The sequence below is a fragment of the Thunnus albacares genome, chromosome 4 (genome assembly GCF_914725855.1).
Source record: "Thunnus albacares chromosome 4, fThuAlb1.1, whole genome shotgun sequence".
Taxonomy (NCBI): domain Eukaryota; kingdom Metazoa; phylum Chordata; class Actinopteri; order Scombriformes; family Scombridae; genus Thunnus; species Thunnus albacares.
In genome coordinates this window covers 20244394-20265743 of record NC_058109.1, presented here as the reverse complement: position 1 = coordinate 20265743, position 21350 = coordinate 20244394, and the positions used below count along the sequence as shown (strand labels likewise).

Here is a 21350-nt window from a genome sequence, read left to right as displayed (position 1 = left end):
AAACCAAAGGGCTGCAGGTTTTATTATGGAACCAGTTGCCCGTGATGGAATAACACTGTGCCTGTGGTTTCAGTAGAAGAAGAAATACTGAGATTCTAACTGCTTTAGCTTTAGAAAATATTGATGGAATTTGCGTCATTCCTGTTTAACTTCTCTAATTGCTCTTCTTCAGTGGTGACCAGATTATACATATTAAGAAGGAGACATCAAGAGAGACACTTCAAAGCATTTAAAAACTGAATGCTGGATAGAGATTAAACTGACTTTTAAAATCTATATCACTAAAGCACAATGAAAAGGTAGCTTTACAAAGATATGACCCATGCTAAAGCAAGTGTGTAACAATATAAAGATTGCTGATCTGTTTTTAATTCATTAACTGTCTTGTTGTTTTCTAAGAGGAAGAAAAATATAAGAGTTGGGACGTTGTGGCTACTAATCCCACCACATTGTAAACTGGAATGTGATGTCAAAATGCTGAGAGGGCACACAAGTTCTCATTTATAGTCCTGGAAAAGGTCATTCCATCCGTATCTGTTAACCTTTGGGATCTCTCACACCCTCAACTGAGTTGGCTCAGTATTTCACAGATCACTTTGCTACTGACAGTGGACTTTGTCCTTCTCCTTTATGAGGAAGTCTTGGGTGTTCTTTGCCGAGCTACAAGATTAAAAATATGAGTAGAACTTGTAGCTACTGAAGGGTAAATAACACATAGGGGAGTAACAGCAACATTCACCTGCCAAACATCAAAGGTAAGTGATTGTGAATCTCCACATAAACTGGATGTGTCTTTGTTGTTGCATTTGAAATAATCTATAGGGAAGAGTTGCTGAGAGAATGGATCTCATTCAAGACAATTATGATGAAGTCTACGTGACCATAAGCTTGCTTATACTCTTTAAAGTTAACATATCTTTACAGCAATTATAATTCAGAGAGAAGATGTCTTGGATTTACAATATCAAATGTGTATACTGTATATGTATTAATCAGTTTAGTTTGTTTTATCGTATTTGCCCAGATCATTTGTCACATTTCATATATAAGTCAAACGTCTCTTTAAAATATGTTAACTCTTGAAATACTTCAACAGCACCACAAAGATGCCATTGTTAGGTTGATCCCAGTGTTGTGTTTCTAGGTGACTATAATAGGCTGTTGATTATATTTATTTATATTTATGAATTTATTGCTAATAACAAAAGTGTGGTATGCAAAGACTCATTTCACTTCCAGCACATAGAGAAGTTGTGTTTCTCAACTAAAATTCAACATGAAGTTTTTTGAAGACTGACACCACGACAGACCTCTCAAAATGAATGATTTATGATTCATGATGATGATTTATTTTCTAATGCAGGCTGCTGAGTCAGCTCACTTAAATAACTCATAAATCGTTTCATACATGATATTGCAGGTGTATCAGTTCATTTCTGAGGATGCTCAGGAGCAACAGTCCGTTTGGCAATGACACTGGCAGCTACGCAGGATCAATTCAGTCTAAGTATGTATTTAACACTTTTAAGTGGTCGATTGATTCATTCATTGATTCATTCAAGGATTTATTCATCAGCAGATTATCAATGTTGTGAATTGCTTACATTTGTTGTGCCAGTGGTTATTCCACGATGGATGAGGTGTCATCACAGTTGTCATGTATGTCGACGCCCAGTGCAAAGTCAATATACTGTAAGTTAACTCTGCTGTGCTTAACAAGTGGTTACATCTGTTCAGTTTAATTTTATGATTAACACAGAGCTCTGGTTCATGTGTCAACAGTGCAAAGGAAGGAGTATGCAGTGTCGATGAACAAGATGCTGAACAAACTTCGGTACAGAGTGGAGGTATCATAACATAATCCGTACAAATGTGACCCATTCTTAATCATGCCGTGTTTAATGTTGTGTGATTGCCTCTCTGCTACAGCACTTGTTCACTTGTGAACTGGATGGGAAGGAGATGAGAAGCATCGCTGACTGTGTGGAGCGGCTGAAGCTGCTGGATGGGATGGGTCGTGTGTGGGGTCAGAACATGCTGATGGAGGTGCGCGGCGCCAACCTGCTGCTCACAGACATTGAAACTAAGGTAAACACCACATGAGACCCTGATGACAAATTAAAGGGAAAAATCTGATGAGAATGGTCTCTCCCCTGTGTACCAGACATGAGGGGTCACTGAATCATCATGAGTATCAAAATAATGAGAATTACATGCTGTGGCCTTCACTGTCACCAGATCTCAACTCATTTGACGTGTTAGACAGTGCTTTCCATCACCACCATCATCAAACCACTATTTTTAATACAATCAGTCATAATATCCTTATAGTAAGGTGGATTGGGCTTTCTGGCACAGACTAAGTCTTACCTAACAGATCAAGACTACTTTGTCTATCTTGGGGAATTCTATTCAGAAAGAGTAAATATTGCTTGTGGTGTGCCCCAAGGTTCAATCCTGGGCCCCAATCTTTTCTGATGACTCTATATCTGTACTTCATCTGATGATATGACCCATGTCGACAATCTTGTAAATTGCATTTCAGGAATTAGTAAATGATTAGCTCATTATTTTTCCAGTAAAATCAGGACAAAACACGGGTTATCTCATTTCACATTTCGTTGCACATTCTCTCAATACTATATCTGTGGCTATGAATCTGCTGGTAATCTTTGACGGCAATATAAGTTTTGAAGGACACAATAAAGTGGCCTTTTACTAAGGACATTCTCAAGGCCACACCATTTTGCTTTTTGGAATCACACTGTATTGCATGTGTTAAATATATATACATATATATTTATACATATATAAATAGTTTTATCACCATTATTATTATTATTGTTGTTAATAATGAGGGAATATCTTTTGGAACAACTGGATTCACTTCTTCAGTAGAGTTCATAGACTTCTAGGGTTTATGCCAAGGGGCACTAAAGCTGTTCTTGGAGCTTCTTGGGACACTTTTTGTTGGTTTTTCCATGAATTTTGTCACCCATCCATATGTCTGCAGAGGTCAATATCTCAACATCTTACCTCTGTGTTTCTTTCAGGAAGAGCTGGAGTCCATTGCTCTCAGTGACATCCTGGAGCTAAAGGCTGTGCTGAATGCTGCAGTGTTTAACTCCCTGCTCACAGTGTCAGTCCAGCCCGGGAGAAAACAGACCACCAGTGTCTTCATGTTCCAGTGTGAGGAAGTCAGGGTGAGAACAAAAACTTGGAAGCAGCATTTATTATGACTGAGAGGCGAGCAAAATGAGTGAATGTCTTGTTATGTACAGGCTGACTATGTTCAGAAGGATCTCTCACGAGTGTTGTCACAAAGGCAACAGGATTCAAGCATCAGGTAAGAACCTACAGTTAAGTCACTGAGCACACTTTGAAGCTTTGCTGATTTTGACAATCTACACTTCTTTTTGAAGCAGCAATGCAGGACCAATAGCAGGACATGAAGGAATGAAAAACCTTCGTAACACTACAACAACTGAACCCAAAGAGCAAAAGCCTGCAGTTGATCCAGTGCCCCGGTGGACTTCACCTGACTATGGTGAGACTGTGACAGGTCATATACAACTCCTGCATTGAATATAAATCATGTTAGCCTCTTATCAGTCTGGTTTTGGTTGCACTTGTAGAAGAGGATGATGTCCCTGAACCTGAACTGCTTGTACATCCAGAGGAAGAGGAAGGCGAGGAGGAGGAGGAGGAGGAGGTGGAGGAAGAGCCCTTACCATCCAGAGGGCGGGTACCAACACCACTGCCCTCCACCACTAAAGAGAACCCTCTTCCTCCTCCACGCACATACACAGAGCTGGACAGGAATGTGGTTAGTGTCTGTTTTATAACATTTAATAAATGCAGTGGGTAAATATTTATGTGTAAATATGGAACTTATTTTCTGTCTTTCTTTACAGGAAATCTTGAATCATATTTTAAGTGACATTGAAGTCTTCATGGGACAAGTAGCTGCGGTAGTAGCAAAAAATGCAAAGAAAAAGAAGAAAAAGAAGAAAGGAAAAGGTAATTACATGCAGACAATGAGGACAGATATAGAATTGTTTTAACAAAAGTACCAAGCGTGTTTGTCATGTGTGCATTATGATTTTCTAGTTATGGACGGCATGCCGCCTGTAGGAGAATTTGCAGGGTGTCTCCACAAGATCAAAAGTGGTTTCAACCTTCTGGTATGTGTCCTTAATATTATTCACAAACTATCATGATTGGTGTTGTTCCTCTTCACATTGTGATGTGCAGTACACGTAACAGCTTTGTTGCTACGTATGATACATGAAAATGTCTTTGTTCTGACAGGGGGAACTCAATGGAAAGATTAGTAATCCCAGTGCCCCTGGATTTGTCCACTCCTTTTTCTCAGCATTATCATTTGTAAGTCATTACATCTCTTACATTTGACTCATTCTTAATAGTTATGTATTTTTTAGAAACTTGAACATGTGTTATATATGTATTTTTTGAATTGATAATAACTTGTAGATTTTAATTGGTTCAAAATCACAAATTGTAATTCCTATTAAGAGGGTTTCATGTGTGATTTAGTTCAGTTGTATCAGCATACAATATTTTTGACACTATTTTCTACTTGTTGATTTTTTTCGTGTTGCTTAATTATTACATTTTTAAAATTTTGTTCAGGAATCTTCACTCCAGAATTAATGGATTTTCTGTGATATATATGTTGTAAAATGAGCTATTTATGAGTAAATGTTGGATCATGTTATCCAAATTGTTTGCTTACTTGGTTGACTATGACATCTGCATTGTCTCATCAACTAATTGGTTCTTATTTTAGTAAATCTGCAGCCCTGCACCAGACCTAAAAACAGGATTAGATTTGCACACAAACACCCTACTGCCCTTGTTTTTTCTAATCGTATTTTTGTTAACCAGGTGGTACCTCACTGCCCTGAGGATCTGCCACCAACAATTGTGGCACCTCTGCTGACGCCTCAGTGTATCCGCCTCATGAGTGAAGAGGCCTCTGCAGAAGAGGACCAGCTGTGGCAGTCTCTGGGAGATGCCTGGAACATTCCCAGGTGGGACACTGGGCAGTGTTGGACCAAATTTGCTGCTGTTTTTAGCATCTGCACAATAACAAAATCTAAGCCTCATCTCATTACACTTCTCTTTGACTTTTACACCCATGTTGCATCACAGTACTTTAAACATTTTTGCATGTTTCTTTGGTTTGGAAAAATGTGTCATACTGTGCCTATGCAATATGTTTTTTTCTGAGAGTAAAGTAAGCCATATACCAACATTTCATATGAATATACTGTATATATAATATACTGTATATAGGATTTGGGTTCTTCTTCCAAACATGCACTCAAACTATATCCCTGTCCAATCCCAGTAATGATTTTGACATTGCTTTTGACCAGTACCAAATGGCCAGAGGATGATGAGGACATCCCAACCTACACTCTGGAGTTCTCTGATGGCTGGCAGCCTCCTGAGGTGACTGCAGCACCTGAATCCAGGGAACCTGTGAGCAGACAGGCAGGTCGGAAACCTGCAACCAGCCAGGTAAACTTTCATATAAAAATATTCAGTAGGAGACCAGTGCAGACGGACAGGTTGTGTGTCAGTATAATGACTGCCCACAGGCCTTTAATTCTAGTTTAAGTTAAGAAAAAGAAGAAACAAACATAATAAGACCATTTACTTTCTCTGTGTAGACTTCTGCTTGGGTAACACCGCCTCCACCTCCAACAGCACGGTACGCACAACCAGATAAGTACAATTCAGAGAAAATCTGAACATTTTAAAACTCCAACTTTTCAAGTTTTTTCTTGCCCTTTGTTGTGTTTTTCAGCTCAGGTGAGTCAAACCTGCGGCAAATGCGTGTCATGCTTGACTTCATCTCAAGAAACCACAGAGAGCTCACCGTCAGAAAAGGAGAGGTAGTTGAGGTGAGAATGAGTGACATGAACCAACTACTCCTCCTCTTCTTTCCTCCTTTGTATCAACTATTTTGCAATCATTGCAACTCAAACAGAAAGCTCCACAATTCTTGAATACTACATCTAGTCTGTGCTTTGTCTATCCACAGCTGCTGGACTCATCGAAGCAGTGGTGGAGAGTGAGGAACAGCAGGGGAGAGGAAGGTTTTGTACCCAATAATGTCCTTGAGACTGATGATGAACAACCTGTCAAGGTGGTTACCACACAGCAAACTACAGAAAGCCTTGAAAACTGAAATAGTCAGAAAGCAGTGTCCACACAAAGAAGGAAAGAGTTGACAGTCTTAGATTACACCGTTTTCTCAAGCATTGAGGGAAATGGAGGGGATGCAATTACTGTTTCAAGCTGCACTTCACTAAATTTAGCATTTACTTCATACACAAATGATGCTTTTGTGTAATTATATGTCACTCCTCAGAGATTTTGGCCTTTTGGCTGACATTCACCAGAGTAGGTCAGAGCAGAAATGTTGCCACTTCTGCAGAAAATAAACAATTAAAAGATAATTAGAATATAATATAGAATGATTGCAAAATGTGAAATGTGACTCATTTGTTTGAATGTTTTATTTAAACTTCATCATTTTCAAACTGAATGACAACTCTGTGACATTTTATTTTAAGGCTGATGGTGTCATTGGTATAATATGCTGTCTAATTTTCATTCTTATAACATTTAAGTCAAATGAAAGTGCATTATCGCTCTACTTTTGTAGCAAACTGGAGGTTCTCCTGTCCTGACCAGGAAGTCCAAGCCTGCAGATGTGAAAGCCTGGCTCGAAGACAAGGGCTTCAGTAAAATGTAAGTACACACAGATATTACAACACTATTAAACCTGAATAGATTATTAAAATCAACCAAGTAAACTTGTGTAATAATTTTTCATTTTATGTAATGCATAAAATTTGGAACTGAGCTTACAAATGTGAGCAGTTGCTTTAATGACATAAGATAATGTTGCTACTACATGACAAACTTAATATTCAAGTTCACTAAGAATTGGAAAAATAACAAACATTCACTATATTATCTCTGAAATGTAAACCTCTGGCACAGGGCTCAATCCTCGGTCCAGTTTTATTCTCCCTGAATATGCTTCTCTTGTAACAGTTTCTTACCACTGATGATACAAGACTATACATGAATGATGTTCTTAAACTCTAATACTTTCAACAGATAATCAATTGCATGACTGTTATGAAGAGGAGGGTCACACGTCATTTCTTTCTAACTAAATTTGCCCTTGCCATTAATTAAAACATACAGTACATTTTTGCTTTATACTGTAAATGATCAACTACAAACCTGGATCTGATCTTTGATTCCTAAAATTCGACAAAATCAAGTCAGTGCTGAAAGTTTTTTTTCCAGGTTTAGACAATCAAAGAATAAAATGCATTAAATGGACTGGCTCCTGATCACACATCCCTACTGTAACACAATACTCTTTAGTTCATCTAATGGGGACCTTTTTATCTCTTCTATGCTCTAAATCTTAACTTCAATCGAGTGTTTTGTTTTTGCAACACTGAGACTGTTGAACATGTGCTACTTTCATCTAATTTTAAAAAATGTTTTAGTGTTTGAATCTGCGCAACACACCGTACACTGTGCATTACTCCTTTGTATGTAGAACATACAACATGTGTAACATTTTAATACTTGTGCAGCATTGTGGTTGCTTTAAATGCGCTTCAGCAGTTACTTTGGGAAATCGCCACCACAAAACCAACACGTTAAAGTCAAAATGACACTTTTCCTGCTAAAGATGGCCCCTGATATTGAGGAAGACTCTTTCTCTTGCAGCACTGTTCGCTGTCTGGGCGTGCTGAGCGGCTCTATGCTCCTGGGGATGACCAGAGAGGAACTGAAGACAGTGTGTCCAGAGGAAGGAGGCCGAGTCTTCTTCCAGTTACAAGCGGTCAAGTCCACTATGGCCGTAAGTGATAGATCTCAGTGCAGCTTCATTTGCCTCCATTGTCTGTCTGGAGATTTATTATGATACCACTGATAAATGCTGGTGTAAACACAGACACTCCTCTTCCTGTTTTGTGTTTCAACACTACAGGCTGTCTATTAAGTGGGACCAACAATACAGTAAGAGGACATCAAAGAGGATGGAGAAGAAGAAATCATCATGGACCAAAAGAGGTCACGAGTGGTCAGAAAATATAAGCTTTGAACTAATATAAAGCAATGAAGTAAAAGATCAGCTTTACAGTGTCTGAAATCTTTACATTTTGTCACATTAACAAGAAATATGCTACTCATTATATCAAATCAGACACATTTGCAAATGTATATTAGTAAATGAATACATTCAGAATGGTTTAAAGTCATTATAGTCATTATATATTATAGAACAAATTGTCTGAATTCTGTAACAATAAATGGGGCGGGCACAAAGCCTAATCTATTTGGTTGTTATGTAACCTGTAAATAAAAGTTATACTGGACACAATACAAAGGTTTAGTGAATAAACATGCTTTATTTAACTGTTCAGACATTACACATGAACTTTAACAGAGGCATCTGAATCTGTAAAACACTGGCAATCCATTTCAGGCATTAATATGGCTACAGATCAATGGACACAAAATTAGGCAGAATTAAATGTCAAAAACTAACAAGACTGTGTAAAAACAAAGATAAAATATCAGTTGAACACAAAAATATCTTGAGTGTGAATATCAGAGTATTTGTAACTAATGCTTTGTGAAGTTAGTACACAGAAAGACGTAAATCAAGCTGACAGTGCAGACAGTGATTTGTGAGTATAGTACCGTATATATTTGAGTAACATGTTTTTTTTGTGTTGTCATCCAAGAAATTTGATCTTGACTTTTCTTTGCTTTTCTTTAACTTGTGGATAACTTTGTATGTGTCAGTTGTTGCTGAGGACAACACAGAGCTGCAACAGCAAAATGACTAACAGAGTATTTGTGAGGTAGGGTGCACTGCTATGTCATGAGTGCACAGACAATATGAAACCATGAAGTGGACAATGAAAACAGTGATAACACACCACACCAGACTGAACAGAGGCATCGCTCAACCTCCTAACTTCTGCATCAAGAACTTATCCCATAATGCCCTCACTAAGTCTTAGAAAGTAGTCAACAAGATAGTTGTTAAACATTAAAACTGGGAAAGGCCAACAGAGAAATGAAGCTGCAGTAATTACAGTATAAAGACTACACTTTGTGCTTTGTAAAAGGTGTAAAGTAAAAGGTGCAATATTTCTTGTTTTAACGGAAGGTGGGTTGAAATGAGTCTTTGCATCCAATAAAACCAGGAAATGCCAACTCTATACAATAAATGTCCATTTTTTTTAGCCATGCTGGCAGCATGGTTCCAGGGATGGCAATGTCGGCCTGTCGGCCCATCACTTTGGTCTACACTGAAATATCTCAGTAACTAACGGACGGATCAAAATGAAATTCTGAACAGACATTCATGGTCCCTAAAAGATTAATCCCACTGACTTTGATAATCCTTCACCTTTTAATCTAGCGCCACTATGAGTTTGTTTTTTGAAGTGAAATGTCTCGACAACTATTGGATGGATTGCCATAAAACTTTGCACAGACATGAATGTCCCTCTCAAGACGATTTGTATTACTAAGTGATCACTTAACTTTCCTCTAGCGCCACTGGCAGGTCAAATTTAAATTGGTCCAATACTTTGGTGACCAAATACCTGGAAAACTAATGACATTCCCATCAGCCTCAGCCGTAGCTTGTGTTCACTGCTAATTAGCAAATGCTAGCGTGCTATCACGCTGAACTAAAATGTGTTAGCGTTTAGCTCCCAGCATCATTGTGCGTCAATATAACCTAACAAGGCTGTAGACTCTTTGTTATGTATGTATGTGTGTTGGGAGGTTGGTGTCTGACGTGCTACTGTAGAGCCAACTTTTGGCTTTTAAGTAAGAGGTATCAACCATGTGCCTAGTTCACAATGTGAGGGAAAATGGCTGCTGTGATATTAAACAGGCATAGCAGACTTAGGCTAGGCTAAGTCTATACTTAGGCTAACAATAAAATCATATTGAGAAAACTTCTATTTTCATGACATAATACTAATCCACAATAATCAACAGCAACAAAACTAAGTGTCAACCCTTGACATCAAAATATTGTGAATATAAAATTTCTTATCTCTATATCTCGCCTTTAAAAAAATACACTTTGTACATGAAATCCAACAATCACACAGATTCCACCATGTTCAGCGCACAACTCCAGTATCCCTTTAAAGACCTAGAAGCTACTGTATTCTTGCTGAACTGAAATTTTATTCTAATCATCTACTGTTTATAGCAAACGTGTATGTCCTTATACGTTACAGTTACAGATAGAGGCCAACATTTTCTGATGCATTCTCGTTTCCTGCCCCTAACAAACTGGAAGTCCTAGTGTTGGAATCAAAAATTATGTGATATTTAGGTTTAAGAAGAATGCTCACAGTTTGATGGGAAATTAGAGTGGTGTAATAACATGATGAGTGTACAAATACAAAAATTGGAGGCATGAGATCCCAGCTTTGATCAGATTTGGGGTGCGTTTTTAAAAAATGCTACAAGAACCATGCAACAATCTTAACCATTTCCCAGCATGGTTTGCTCATTTCTACATGGTGAACAATGCTGAGTTTGAATATGTTTGCTAAAGATATATTCTCAAACAGATTTCTGACTCGAAAGCTGGTCGGCAGCCCTAAATTTGTTTAGATGCTTTACATCACAGCTTGCTGTAAACAACCCATTCTCTCCTGCCATTCATTATTCATGCATGCATGCAAAAAGCACTTATAAGCAGAGAATCAGAAAAAAAAAATCAAGGTTCCTCCTCAAACGAAGGCCAAGGTAAAAGCTATTTTACACCAAGCATGCAGCCAGGTGGTCTCAGTTCCATTGGTGTGGATAAAACAGCACAGAGGCCTTTACCACTGAGGAAAAAAGATGCAATACTTGTTGCAGGTGATAAAAACATAAAGTTTATACATGAAAACGGCTTGAATAGAGACAGGCATGCAGTGCCCAAAAGCTAAGAATGAAAAGGCACTGTGAAGTCTTGGTGCATATGTACAGTGCACTGCATGCAAAGGGAAAAAAACGCCACGACTTTCTAGTTTGTCCACCAGGGAAAGAACGAGTGTGGTCAGGGCCCTAAGCAGGTACAGAGGGTCCACATCTTCATGGCCACAGTGAGGTAAAGGTACACGGGTGTTTTCCTTGGATGATGGTGAATAGATCCATGTGCCCAAAAAAAAAGCTGTGGTTAAAATCCACAATGCACATTTTCCCTCCTATTATCTCCTCTACCTCAGAAATATACCATCAAACCACAATACATTCCTATATTTACTGGAACTCATTTCATTTTCAGCTAAAAAGTATCATTTGCATCATGGAATGTTTGCAGTCAACCACAGAAAGTCTGCTTCTCTCTGTTTCTCTCTTCTCTGTGCATTTCTGAGCTCATTTAAATCAGGGAGGAATAATGCTGTGTGTGCAATTTGGCAAATAAATGATCTGAAACCACACCAAGCTCCATTCATGGTTGATCGTCAGTACTGCAGCATTCAGAAAGAAGCTATTTCCCTCTTATTTTTAGGACTCACTGATTCGGTCATATCATATATACGCTTTAAGTCACCCTGAAGTGGCTTAAAAGATGAAACGTGTCAACGTTTGTTGTGTAGGTACGTTCAACCTTCACCAACAACACCACTGTGTTATTCTAATAAAACTGCATCTCTATTCCTTCATTATACGTTTGTATAATGAAGATGATAGATGCATTGGTTAAGCAGCATGACTGTATAGTGGAAGCAACGTTCAGAGCAGGTTTGCAGTTAAGAAAGTTGAAATGTGCTGGTTGTTAGTGTCTGTGGTACACAGATACTGCAGAGATACTACATGCTGTGTAATATATCTGGTGAAACATATCACTGAATAACATCACAAGCATCATTTAATGGCTTTAGCACTGACTTCTAGTGTTTCCCTGCTGTTGTTTTCTTGTCAGGTCATCCCCTCTAACCTGCATCGTGCTGACTGACAGCGGACATGTCACAGAGAACAATAGAAACTCTTTTCCAACGCATTATAGGAAAAGAGTTGGGGAAAACCTCTAATCAAAATTAAACCATAAATGGAGTTAGAATCCTCTCCTACAACATTAAAATGACTCACAAGAAATAGAAGAACACTGGCAGCACCATATCCTTGGCTTTTTGGTAGTGGTGTGGCTGTCAGTATGCGGCATAACTTATATAGTGATGATTAGGGGTGTTAATACTGTAAGTAGGATGAACAGACAGCAGATTTGCTCCCACACCACGGCTCTTCAGTGTCATGCTGGGTGGACCACAGGATTGGGGATTCACTGGACGAGGACTAATTGATTGTGATTTCAGTGGCGTCCTGGGAGAGGGCCCATGGACAGAGTGTCCTCCTCATCAATGGTGTCCAGCTCTTCTGTGCGTACAGCTTGAGTGATGAGCTGAAGCTCCTCGGAGAGCGTCTCACTGCGGTATGCCACACGGATGTCAGGGACGTTGGTACGACGGATGTCATTACTCACAGGACCCTCCTTGGAATAGTTGGGGCCCAACCAGTAGCTTTTGGCCTGAAGTCAGGAGAAGATATATGAGTGGGAACCTCAGAGATACAAGTAAAAAACAGAAGGAAAATATAAAATCTGACAGAACTATTGGACATGTTTGCAACAGAGAATTGTTGGTAAATTTTGAGCAATAATTATTTTAGCTTGATTCAATGGGGACACATTGAAGGGTTCAACAGAAAACAATGCAAAGACTGTGTCACATACAGGGATTAACTATGTCAACAGATTAAATACACAAAATAATCTCTATACTACTTTACCTTGTGTGAAAACCCGCTCATGAGAACACTGTTTCTTGCCAGCTCACACATGTCACAGGAACTCAGCTTCCAGACTTGAGTGGCAATGCTGTACTCCTCCATCAGAGGCTCCTGGGCCCAAACAAACACACACATTACACACACACACAAACCAAGAAAAATGTCATTTCATCCTTGTCACGTCCAATGATCTTTTTGCACTTTGTACCTTCAATGTAAGCCATGTGTAGATCCAGAGAAACGTACATTTATTCATTTGGCAGGCGTGAATAAATGGTCATACTGACCTTGGTGAAGTGGAACTGAAGGGGATCATCAGTGGACAGAGAGACCATGAGGCCTCTTGACAGGTACTCTGGCAGCGGGTTGCGGTGGTAACTGAGGAACAGGCTGTTGTTACTCAGTGGTGACATGGCAATGCCAATTTGAGCCAGGTAATAAAGATACTGCAGCACCGGGGCCTGAAGGATATCAAAGAGAGAGAGGGAGGGACAATGAAAGAGACACAAATAAGTAAATACAGCTGCAAGCTACAGCCACTTTGTGATGCGAGTACTTTGCCTCAGACTTCAGCAGTAGACTGGCAGCCTTGTTTTGCTCAGCCCTGCTGCATCAAGTCAATTTACACCTATCAGTGAAAGCCAAGGTGGACCCAATAATTTGTGCCTCACTTGCCGCTTCCCAAGAGATAATGCAGTCCAATCCAATACAACATTGTCACCAAAAATTGCCATGAATTGAATGAATTAATTCCTCTCTGACAAAGTCTCAACAAAAATTTAAAATTAAGAACCTGAAAGGTTGCATTCACTGCACTGATATTATATTAGATTGCACTGTATGTGTCCAGGTGTGCATGATATTGTGTTAACCCTTTTTAAGCTATTTTAAGCCTGATAAAGCCTCCTGATTTTTTCCAGATACGCTTTTTGAATGTTACACAGAAAAGCAATTATAAGAACAACATTCAACAGTATTTCAACATGTAAAAGCCAAACATTTCCACAACAGTCGTCTGGAAACAATCCCGTAAGTTGTCCTGACCTTTCTGAGCAGCAGGCCGTGGGAGATGTTCTCTGATAAGATGAAACCTGACACCAGGTGGTGGATCGGCCCCGCCTCCCCACAGTGAGGTCGCAGCACAAACGTATGGAAGCCTCGCCTCCTGTTTTAGACAAATGTATTTTTAAAAATGAATTAAAATCTTGTTTATTTTGTATTTGTTTTGTTGAAATGAAGGATCAAAGATTCGCATGTGTTATAAAAGCGTACAGCTGCCCCATACTGTACCTTCGCAGGTGGTTGAGCACAGTCATGTTGGCATAGGTGTAGTAGAGGTAGTAGGAGTAGGGTGGGTTGTCCTCTTCTGTCCAGTTCACTGGCAGCGGACTGTCAAGATTGAAAATGTGGTGCTCGGGTTTGGACTCATCATCTACGCTGTCAAAGCCTACCACCTATTGACAAACAAATAATAACAACAAAAAAACAATCAGTCTCTTTAAGTGTGAATCATCACGATGGCTTGGATTTCTTGTGGAGTGACTCACATGCTGCAGGAAGAGATGCAGCTCAGGATGACTGCGCGGGTTGATCGTGACTTCAAACAGAGGCATGAAGATGTTCTCCAGCATCTCCTGGAAATTAGCCAGCTGCTTCTTTGTGTGGTACACGTCACTGGAAAGATGGAGATTGTTATAATAAGATACAAACAGCTATATATAGCATATAGAACAGTGACACAATTTGTTACTACAAAGATCATTTGTTTTTGTAAAACTTATGAGAATCTATTTCATACTGTATGTAGATTTCACTGTAAGGGGATAATGCACGTTTATATTACTTAAATGTTTTTTTTTTTATTGCTTGTTTTTTAGTTTGTTTCCTCTAACGTGGGCTGGGACCACGAACAAGAGCTAGCTTTTCTTATGATGTGTTCGTATCACCCGAGACAGGAACATAACACAAAACACAGACTGAATCATATCACTCACAAACAATTTCATTTTTTGTTTTGGTTCACTCAGTACAGAACCTTTTATCTTGCAAAACTGCCATTTTATGTTATGTTCATATATTTCTGGAACAGATTTGTGTCCTCAGATTCTACAAAAACACCTGGTATACAACATGCTCTGACAATTTCTTCTTGAATTACTCTCATCAATATCACACCTAGAGGTTAAATGCTGCACATCTCAGCTTCAAAGTAAAGCAAGTTGGGGTGTTACTTACAAAAGCCGAGGCACCTGGATAAGCCAGCGCACATTATGAGAGTACACTCGATGTTTGACAGCCCACTGGGCCAGCTTGTCCCATTCGTCTCTGGAGCGGCCATAGATGGACAGACGTAGCTCAGAGTTCTGGTACTTGCTCTCCTCCAAGTCATACATCACTTCCTGGATAAATAATGACAAAGGATATTGATGTATCAGTTTGTGTATATATTGTAATTTTTGGTGTTAAAACAATTGTATATGACTTTTTCCATACCTTGACTATGTGTGCAAAGTATTTTCCTTCAATGTGGTTGTCAGTCTTGATGAAGATCTCTCTGAGGATGGATTCTCCAATCGGGTTGTATTTGGCATTGAACTTGTCGAACCGATGGAAGGTGTTACGGTCCTGTTGAGAAAAAAAATCCAGTCAAATCGAATTTTTTTATCTATACAAAATATGCTTCTTTTTAAATAGTTAGATATTTGAACTGTTGCTGCCATTCCTCACCGCGTGCATATCCAGAGTGTCCACACTCAGGTCGAAGGCTGTCAGGTTCATAGACTCAAACACCTCCTTGAGGGTCTGGCCCCGCCCGTTCTCTATGTGGACAATCTCCTCCGGGTATTTCTTCATGGCTCTCTTGATGAATCGCAGCAGGTGCTTCTGGTTCATGCAAGAAGATGCATGTATGTGTGTGTCTACCTGGAGTCAGAACAGAGTGGAGCAACGGCACAAAAGATACCTCTTATTTGACTGAAGGTTTAGATTTTTGTCGATGTGAGTGGCAAATATGACTTCACTCCCGGGCCCATACCAGGATCAGTACCACTTATCATTGTTTTCACTTCACAAAGTCTGATTAAAATATTTACATCATAATATGTAAACAGTTGCGCTGCAGTTCAGTTATTTGGCTGACATTTATTCTGCTACTACATTGTTTTTGTACTGAGGGGACTCTGTAAACTACGCACAGCCCATAATCATAGTGACGGATAAACAAGTTAAGCCAGCAGTAGCTGCTATTTGTTGGCTCTTGCCTTTCGTATGTTGTAGAAGTCTCTGTGAGGAACTTTCTTCTGAGCTGCCAGCTCTTTCATCTCATTCAGGAGGATGTGCATCTGGAATTTAGAGCTTAGGTACTGTAGGCGACGGTAGCAGAAAGACTTGCTGTAAACACCACACACAGGGACATACAACATTTGAAATAAAGCTAAAAACAAAACAAAAATTAAGCTAAAAACTGAGATAAAAGCACATTTGCAGACTTATAGTGTAAAAAAACAAACACTCACACTGGCCCGTTGATAATGAGGGCCATCATAACATTCATATCTGCAATATACTCTTTCAGGTCAGGATACGGCAGGTCCAGTTCTGAACTTCTGAAAAGGAGGATGTTGAGGAGTTGTTAAAACCTAAAAGTATGATTATGCAAACATTAATAAACACATTACTAGACACATACTTGTCCATGTTGGTTTTCTTGGTGTAGACATGGACTACTCCATCCACCATCTTGCAACCATATCCTGTGTCTGCCGGCATATTCACGGGGTCCTGATTGTCGTAAGGGTGTGTCTCTGAAACAGGTGGGTGGACGGGGGCATCTGGGAAAACAAGAGATAGACAATGATTAAGTTACATCATCCATGCCACAAAAATATCTTGATTACAATGATGAACCGATGATGAATGAATGATGACAATGATTAACAATGACACAGTAACTGCTCGGGTAAAAGAGGAAAATTATACAGGCTTTTATTACAGAGTGGCCTCTGGTGTCTACTGTGTTCTCATTTTATCTACTTTTGGATTTGGTAAGAAAAATAAAAAAACCTACAAAAAACACAGTTGAGGAGTGTTTCTCCTTTACTTTATTGTCAATTTTTTGTCAACTAGTTCAGTGTGCGTACGTGTCCTCTTTAAACCCAGCAATTCCTTGCTGTCTCAATATCAGTAAATATACCCATTTTCTTGAAAAGGCTCATGTTAAAGACTGCCAAGCATTCTCAGGCTTGAACATGTGCATGAGTTTTGGTCCTATAAAGCCCCTTTGTAGAGAAAATTGTGATGCTGCCTTGAGCCTACAGTAATTATATCACCACATGAGCTTGCAGAGAGCTGAAACACCTTGCTAATGCAGTAAGGGAAGTGGACCCTACCTTGAAATTGGCTGACTCATAGTCAAGTCAATAAGAAATAAAGCTATTGTTATTTTAGTGGAAAACTGCGGAGAGTGAAAAGACTATAGTCCAATGGAAACACACTCCACACCTCATGTAGAGCTGATGCAATTATTCTTGGTATTCTGAGGTATAATAAGCAAGCTTCCCTTGCAGAACAGGGCCAGGTACGCTTGAAACACTTACAGTCTCTCTATCAACAGGTTTTCACAGAACAAAAAGACAGCCAAAAGAGGACGAAGTCTAATTAAAGGCTTTTCTGATGTCACTGCATGAGTTAGCAAAAATCACCTTGTCTTGGCCACAGATAAAACAAAGTTCTCAAAGTATGTGGCTCAGCAATTACTGTCTTCATTGGGATACATGCGAATTTCAACAAAACCAAGAATGTGATGCCTCCAGCATGTAGTTCAATCCTGATAAACACTTTCTAATTGCTATTTCTTCCAAATTGTAACAGAATATGTTTTTGTGTATGCATGTAATACCAGCATCTACAGGGGTCTCTGGTATATCATCATAGATTCCCTGTTCCAGAGGCGTCATCCCAAGGTCCTGCAAGGCGTGAGCTGTGGTCTTACAAAAGCTCTGCATGGATCGGTTTATGTACTTCTCCCGGATGAATAATGCCTTCACCACACACTTGGCAGCATCTACCAGGTCAGTGAAGGGCACCTGGGAAGATATAAATTATGAGAATGGGTGTTAATGGAAAAAACCTCACTGAAAGTAGTTAAAATGCTGGTGAAATCATTCAGAAATCATATGAGACAAGTTTAATAAAAAGCTCCTCACCCCGCACTTTTCCTCTCCAGATATTGAGACCCGCTGGTACTCTCTCTCCATTGGCATTTCCTTCTCCTTAAAGCCATCATCAACAGTGTCCACACTCGCCTCCTTCATTAACCTTAACAGATACAGACACAGGAAAGGAGAGTTTAAAACAAGAGAAAGGTAAATAGAGGCCCGGAGGAATGAGGACACATTGATGGAAAACATGTGGAGGTAAGCAGAAAAAGTAAAAAAAAAAGTAAAAAGTGAATGAAGGAGAAGAGTATCCAGATGTTGTTAGTTTTATACTCCCTGACATGAATTAGATGTGTTTAAATATTAACACTCTTCAAAAGCAGACTGAAAATTGTAATTTTAATATATTTGCTATCACCTCAAAAATGTTCTCACTTAACCGTGTAAAACTGAGTGATTAATTAAATCAACAAAATGTGAATAAGTACAAGTGACACTAAGAGCTAAGATCTATAAATAAATCTATATGAAAAACCTTCAATAGTTAAACTACAGGGCTGCCCAATGCCCAGAGCTCTAAGACTTTCTCAGGGTTCACAGATGGTACAAGTTTTATTGCAACTGGAACACAGGAATCTCAGTTATGAAGAGATCAAATCGAGATCAACAAAGTATGGAAATCCAGTTGCAGACTTCTCGTTTTAGAGAGTTAAAAAGTAAAAGGACAGTGTACCCATTTATAAAGTTACTGTATGTCTATCAAGTCACCAGTAGAGGGAAGATGTGGTCCATCTCAACATGCTGATAATCTCTCTCAGTAGCTCTGGAGTAAAGTTCTTACAACAGTTCAGAGTTCCCAAATACTGCAGACAAGTATAGAGGTTAATACTAAAATGTCAGATGTGTACTAAGAGTACAAGCAAGCAATATATAGATGAACTGAAAGAATATAAATAACCGAAGAGCCTGACAAAACATACATACTGAAGCAGAGCTCACTCACTCTAGGTCTGCAGCACTGTCGATTTTCATGAAGTCCTGTTTGGCGCGGAGCAAGATCTCTGGCTCAAGCCTTGGGGTGATATGCAGCGGCGCAGGATAGTGTGGGCAAGGAAGGGGGCAGATGGGCATCAGAGGTAGTGAGAAGAAATTAAGCACACAAGGGGGAGAGAGACCAAATACGGGTATATGCACAAGCACACACATGAACACACACTTCACTCAAGCAGTCTCTCTCTCTCTCTCACACACACACACACACACACACACACACACACACACACACACACACACACACACACACACACACACACAGATACACACATACACACATACACAAAGCATTTTAGGCATTAAGTGATCAAGGTGATTGACACAGACAGAGAAATATCATAAGTTAGTAGTGGTACACCCTGATCAGTAAACAGGGGCTTGCAGGGGGCATGTCACGTAACCACCCACACGATCAGCTTAGTGGTGCAGAGAGCATTAACCCTGGAAACCAAGACACAGCCTACCTCCCTATAAAAGTTTGTGTAGAAGAAGATGGAACACCAGGACAGGCACCAAGTGCTGGCTAGCCCAGTTAGCTGTTTGCTGGGGTTAGTTAGCCCCCAAACTGGCATTTTGGAAGCTGATAAGCATGTGTGCACGAGTGAAAGCAAGGCTAGGTGGAGGCAGTTATGTCTGTCTGAGGTACTGTAAAGAGTATATTTTACTGGCTTTGTATGTGTGTGTGTGTGTGTGTGTGTGTGTGTGTGTGTGTGTGTGCGTGTGTGTGTGTGTGTGTGGTGTGTTTGCATTTCCTCACTTAATGTCCTGGCTGATTTGCCTCTCCAGGCGGTGCCGACGCTCTTCCAGCTGTTCGATGGGACTGTCTTCCGGGAACTCATATGGAGCACTGCGCATCTCGCTCTCTGCCATGCTGCGTGTGAACAGCTCCTGGTGTAAACACAAGTTATACCATTTATGGAATCATAAATCATCGATTTCAATGCATCCATGGACATACGAACGACACTGAGGGTCCTATTTTCCTGCCAAATCGCTGGGGCAAACACAGTCTGTGTGCAATTTACCTAGTGTATTTTTTTGTGTCTGCACCTATTTGGTAATTTCCTGGCACCAAATGAGCGTGCTTTCACCAACATTTAACAATAAAATAATCTGGAGTAACGCGATTGTCCTCAGGATGAGTCCTGAGCTCTATCAAATCCATCTGGACATTTTTGTTCAATAAAGGTTCAGACTCAATTTAGAGAATCAAAATATTTTTTCTTTCATTATTACAGTGAGTTTTTCAGTTGTTTTTTTTGGTTTGCAACGCTGATGGTGATGGTCAGGAAAATAGTACCCTGAGGCTCACATAAACCCACCAGCTACATTTACCTTGAAATAAAGCCATGAAATGCCATACAAGACACTGAACTGATATCATAACAAATAAAAAAACTTCACCTTTCTGATTTTTTTGTGCAAGTGATTTTCAAACTTGCCAACTTCTATTTTCGTAAGTAGCATATTCAAATAAATAGCAGTAACAGCTGATTAAAATACCTTGATGACTAAATATCTTGATTTTTAAACAGATCAATTTTTCACTTAGTTTAAGATTACCTCTGCAATCTCTTTGTACTTCTCTTCCATGGATGTTCGCAGGTCGATTGGGTAGTGAGAGAGAGGTGTCCCTGGAAGAGATCGCTGGGGCTTGAGGGGTTTGGGCCCAGATGCACCACACAGGTCTGTAAGACAGACACAGACAGAGTTACAGTGTGTGACAGCAACACATAATGTCATTGTGATGTTTGCCTGATGTTTCTACTGAACTGTTTATATTTTGAGTGGGTTCACATTGGACAGAGATTGCTATATGTTTTTTGCATCCGGTGAAATTAACGAATATGAGTTGAACGCTACCTCTTGTCCTTTTAGTGTTGAAAGATCACATCCAACAATGTTTTATCTTTTCTGAAAAGTAACTTATACTGAGCTATATTTTTCTTTTACTTTGTAAGAAGTCTTATCTCAAACACAGCAAAACATATATAATGTGAGGCATCTTCGCAGTGTCCAATAAGTCACAGTGTACAGCCAACTGCCAGCAACATCAAGCGCCATGTGTAGTATCTGACAGAACACATGTGGTACAGATACACATAGACCATCAGGGTGTTTTGCAGACTGAAGGTGATTCAGTAACGATGATGTCACTTTACAAAGTTAGCAATTCTTAAATCATTTCACAGTCTGTTAAAAACAGAAAGACAAATATGTAAAAGCAGACAAAAGCTAACTATAGTACCTTCACAGACA

At 39.5% G+C, this 21350-nt stretch overlaps 3 protein-coding genes across 11 annotated transcripts in view; 1 reads left to right on the top strand and 2 right to left on the bottom strand.

Annotated features, from left to right (window-relative positions):
• cse1l (CSE1 chromosome segregation 1-like (yeast)) overlaps positions 1–21350 on the bottom strand; it is a 287251-nt gene that overhangs the window by 58639 nt on the left and 207262 nt on the right. The gene's annotated exons all lie outside the window — the stretch shown is intronic.
• Positions 636–9993, top strand: eps8l3a (EPS8-like 3a). Of its 2 annotated transcripts, none has more exons than XM_044347940.1 (20): positions 636–755; positions 1421–1507; positions 1619–1692; positions 1783–1847; positions 1930–2088; positions 3054–3203; positions 3282–3346; positions 3426–3547; positions 3636–3826; positions 3915–4020; positions 4111–4184; positions 4312–4386; positions 4909–5054; positions 5403–5547; positions 5700–5740; positions 5837–5933; positions 6074–6178; positions 6701–6786; positions 7792–7924; positions 8054–9993. In XM_044347940.1, the coding sequence occupies exons 2-20, from the start codon at positions 1443–1445 to the stop codon at positions 8063–8065; spliced, it is 1911 nt and encodes a 636-aa protein (XP_044203875.1). In that variant the 5' UTR covers positions 636–755; positions 1421–1442; the 3' UTR covers positions 8066–9993. The 2 variants fall into 2 exon arrangements, with proteins under 2 accessions (XP_044203875.1, XP_044203873.1); XM_044347938.1 differs by having other exon boundaries at positions 3423–3547.
• LOC122980157 (AMP deaminase 2-like) overlaps positions 8455–21350 on the bottom strand; it is a 32907-nt gene continuing 20011 nt past the window's right edge. For 6 of the 8 annotated variants that reach the window (XM_044347911.1, XM_044347915.1, XM_044347912.1 and 3 more), the window contains 17 exons: positions 20655–20779; positions 19849–19979; positions 19042–19110; positions 18087–18198; positions 17780–17966; positions 16571–16712; positions 16398–16487; positions 16143–16272; positions 15610–15804; positions 15376–15507; positions 15118–15281; positions 14430–14556; positions 14173–14336; positions 13927–14047; positions 13170–13343; positions 12883–12993; positions 8455–12622 (listed from right to left, as the gene is read on the bottom strand). In XM_044347911.1, the coding sequence (XP_044203846.1) occupies positions 12407–12622; positions 12883–12993; positions 13170–13343; positions 13927–14047; positions 14173–14336; positions 14430–14556; positions 15118–15281; positions 15376–15507; positions 15610–15804; positions 16143–16272; positions 16398–16487; positions 16571–16712; positions 17780–17966; positions 18087–18198; positions 19042–19110; positions 19849–19979; positions 20655–20779 (2390 nt within the window). In that variant the 3' untranslated portion in view covers positions 8455–12406. The remainder of the gene's footprint in view (positions 12623–12882; positions 12994–13169; positions 13344–13926; positions 14048–14172; positions 14337–14429; positions 14557–15117; positions 15282–15375; positions 15508–15609; positions 15805–16142; positions 16273–16397; positions 16488–16570; positions 16713–17779; positions 17967–18086; positions 18199–19041; positions 19111–19848; positions 19980–20654; positions 20780–21350) is intronic. The other 2 variants (XM_044347909.1, XM_044347910.1) reach the window with 2 other exon arrangements.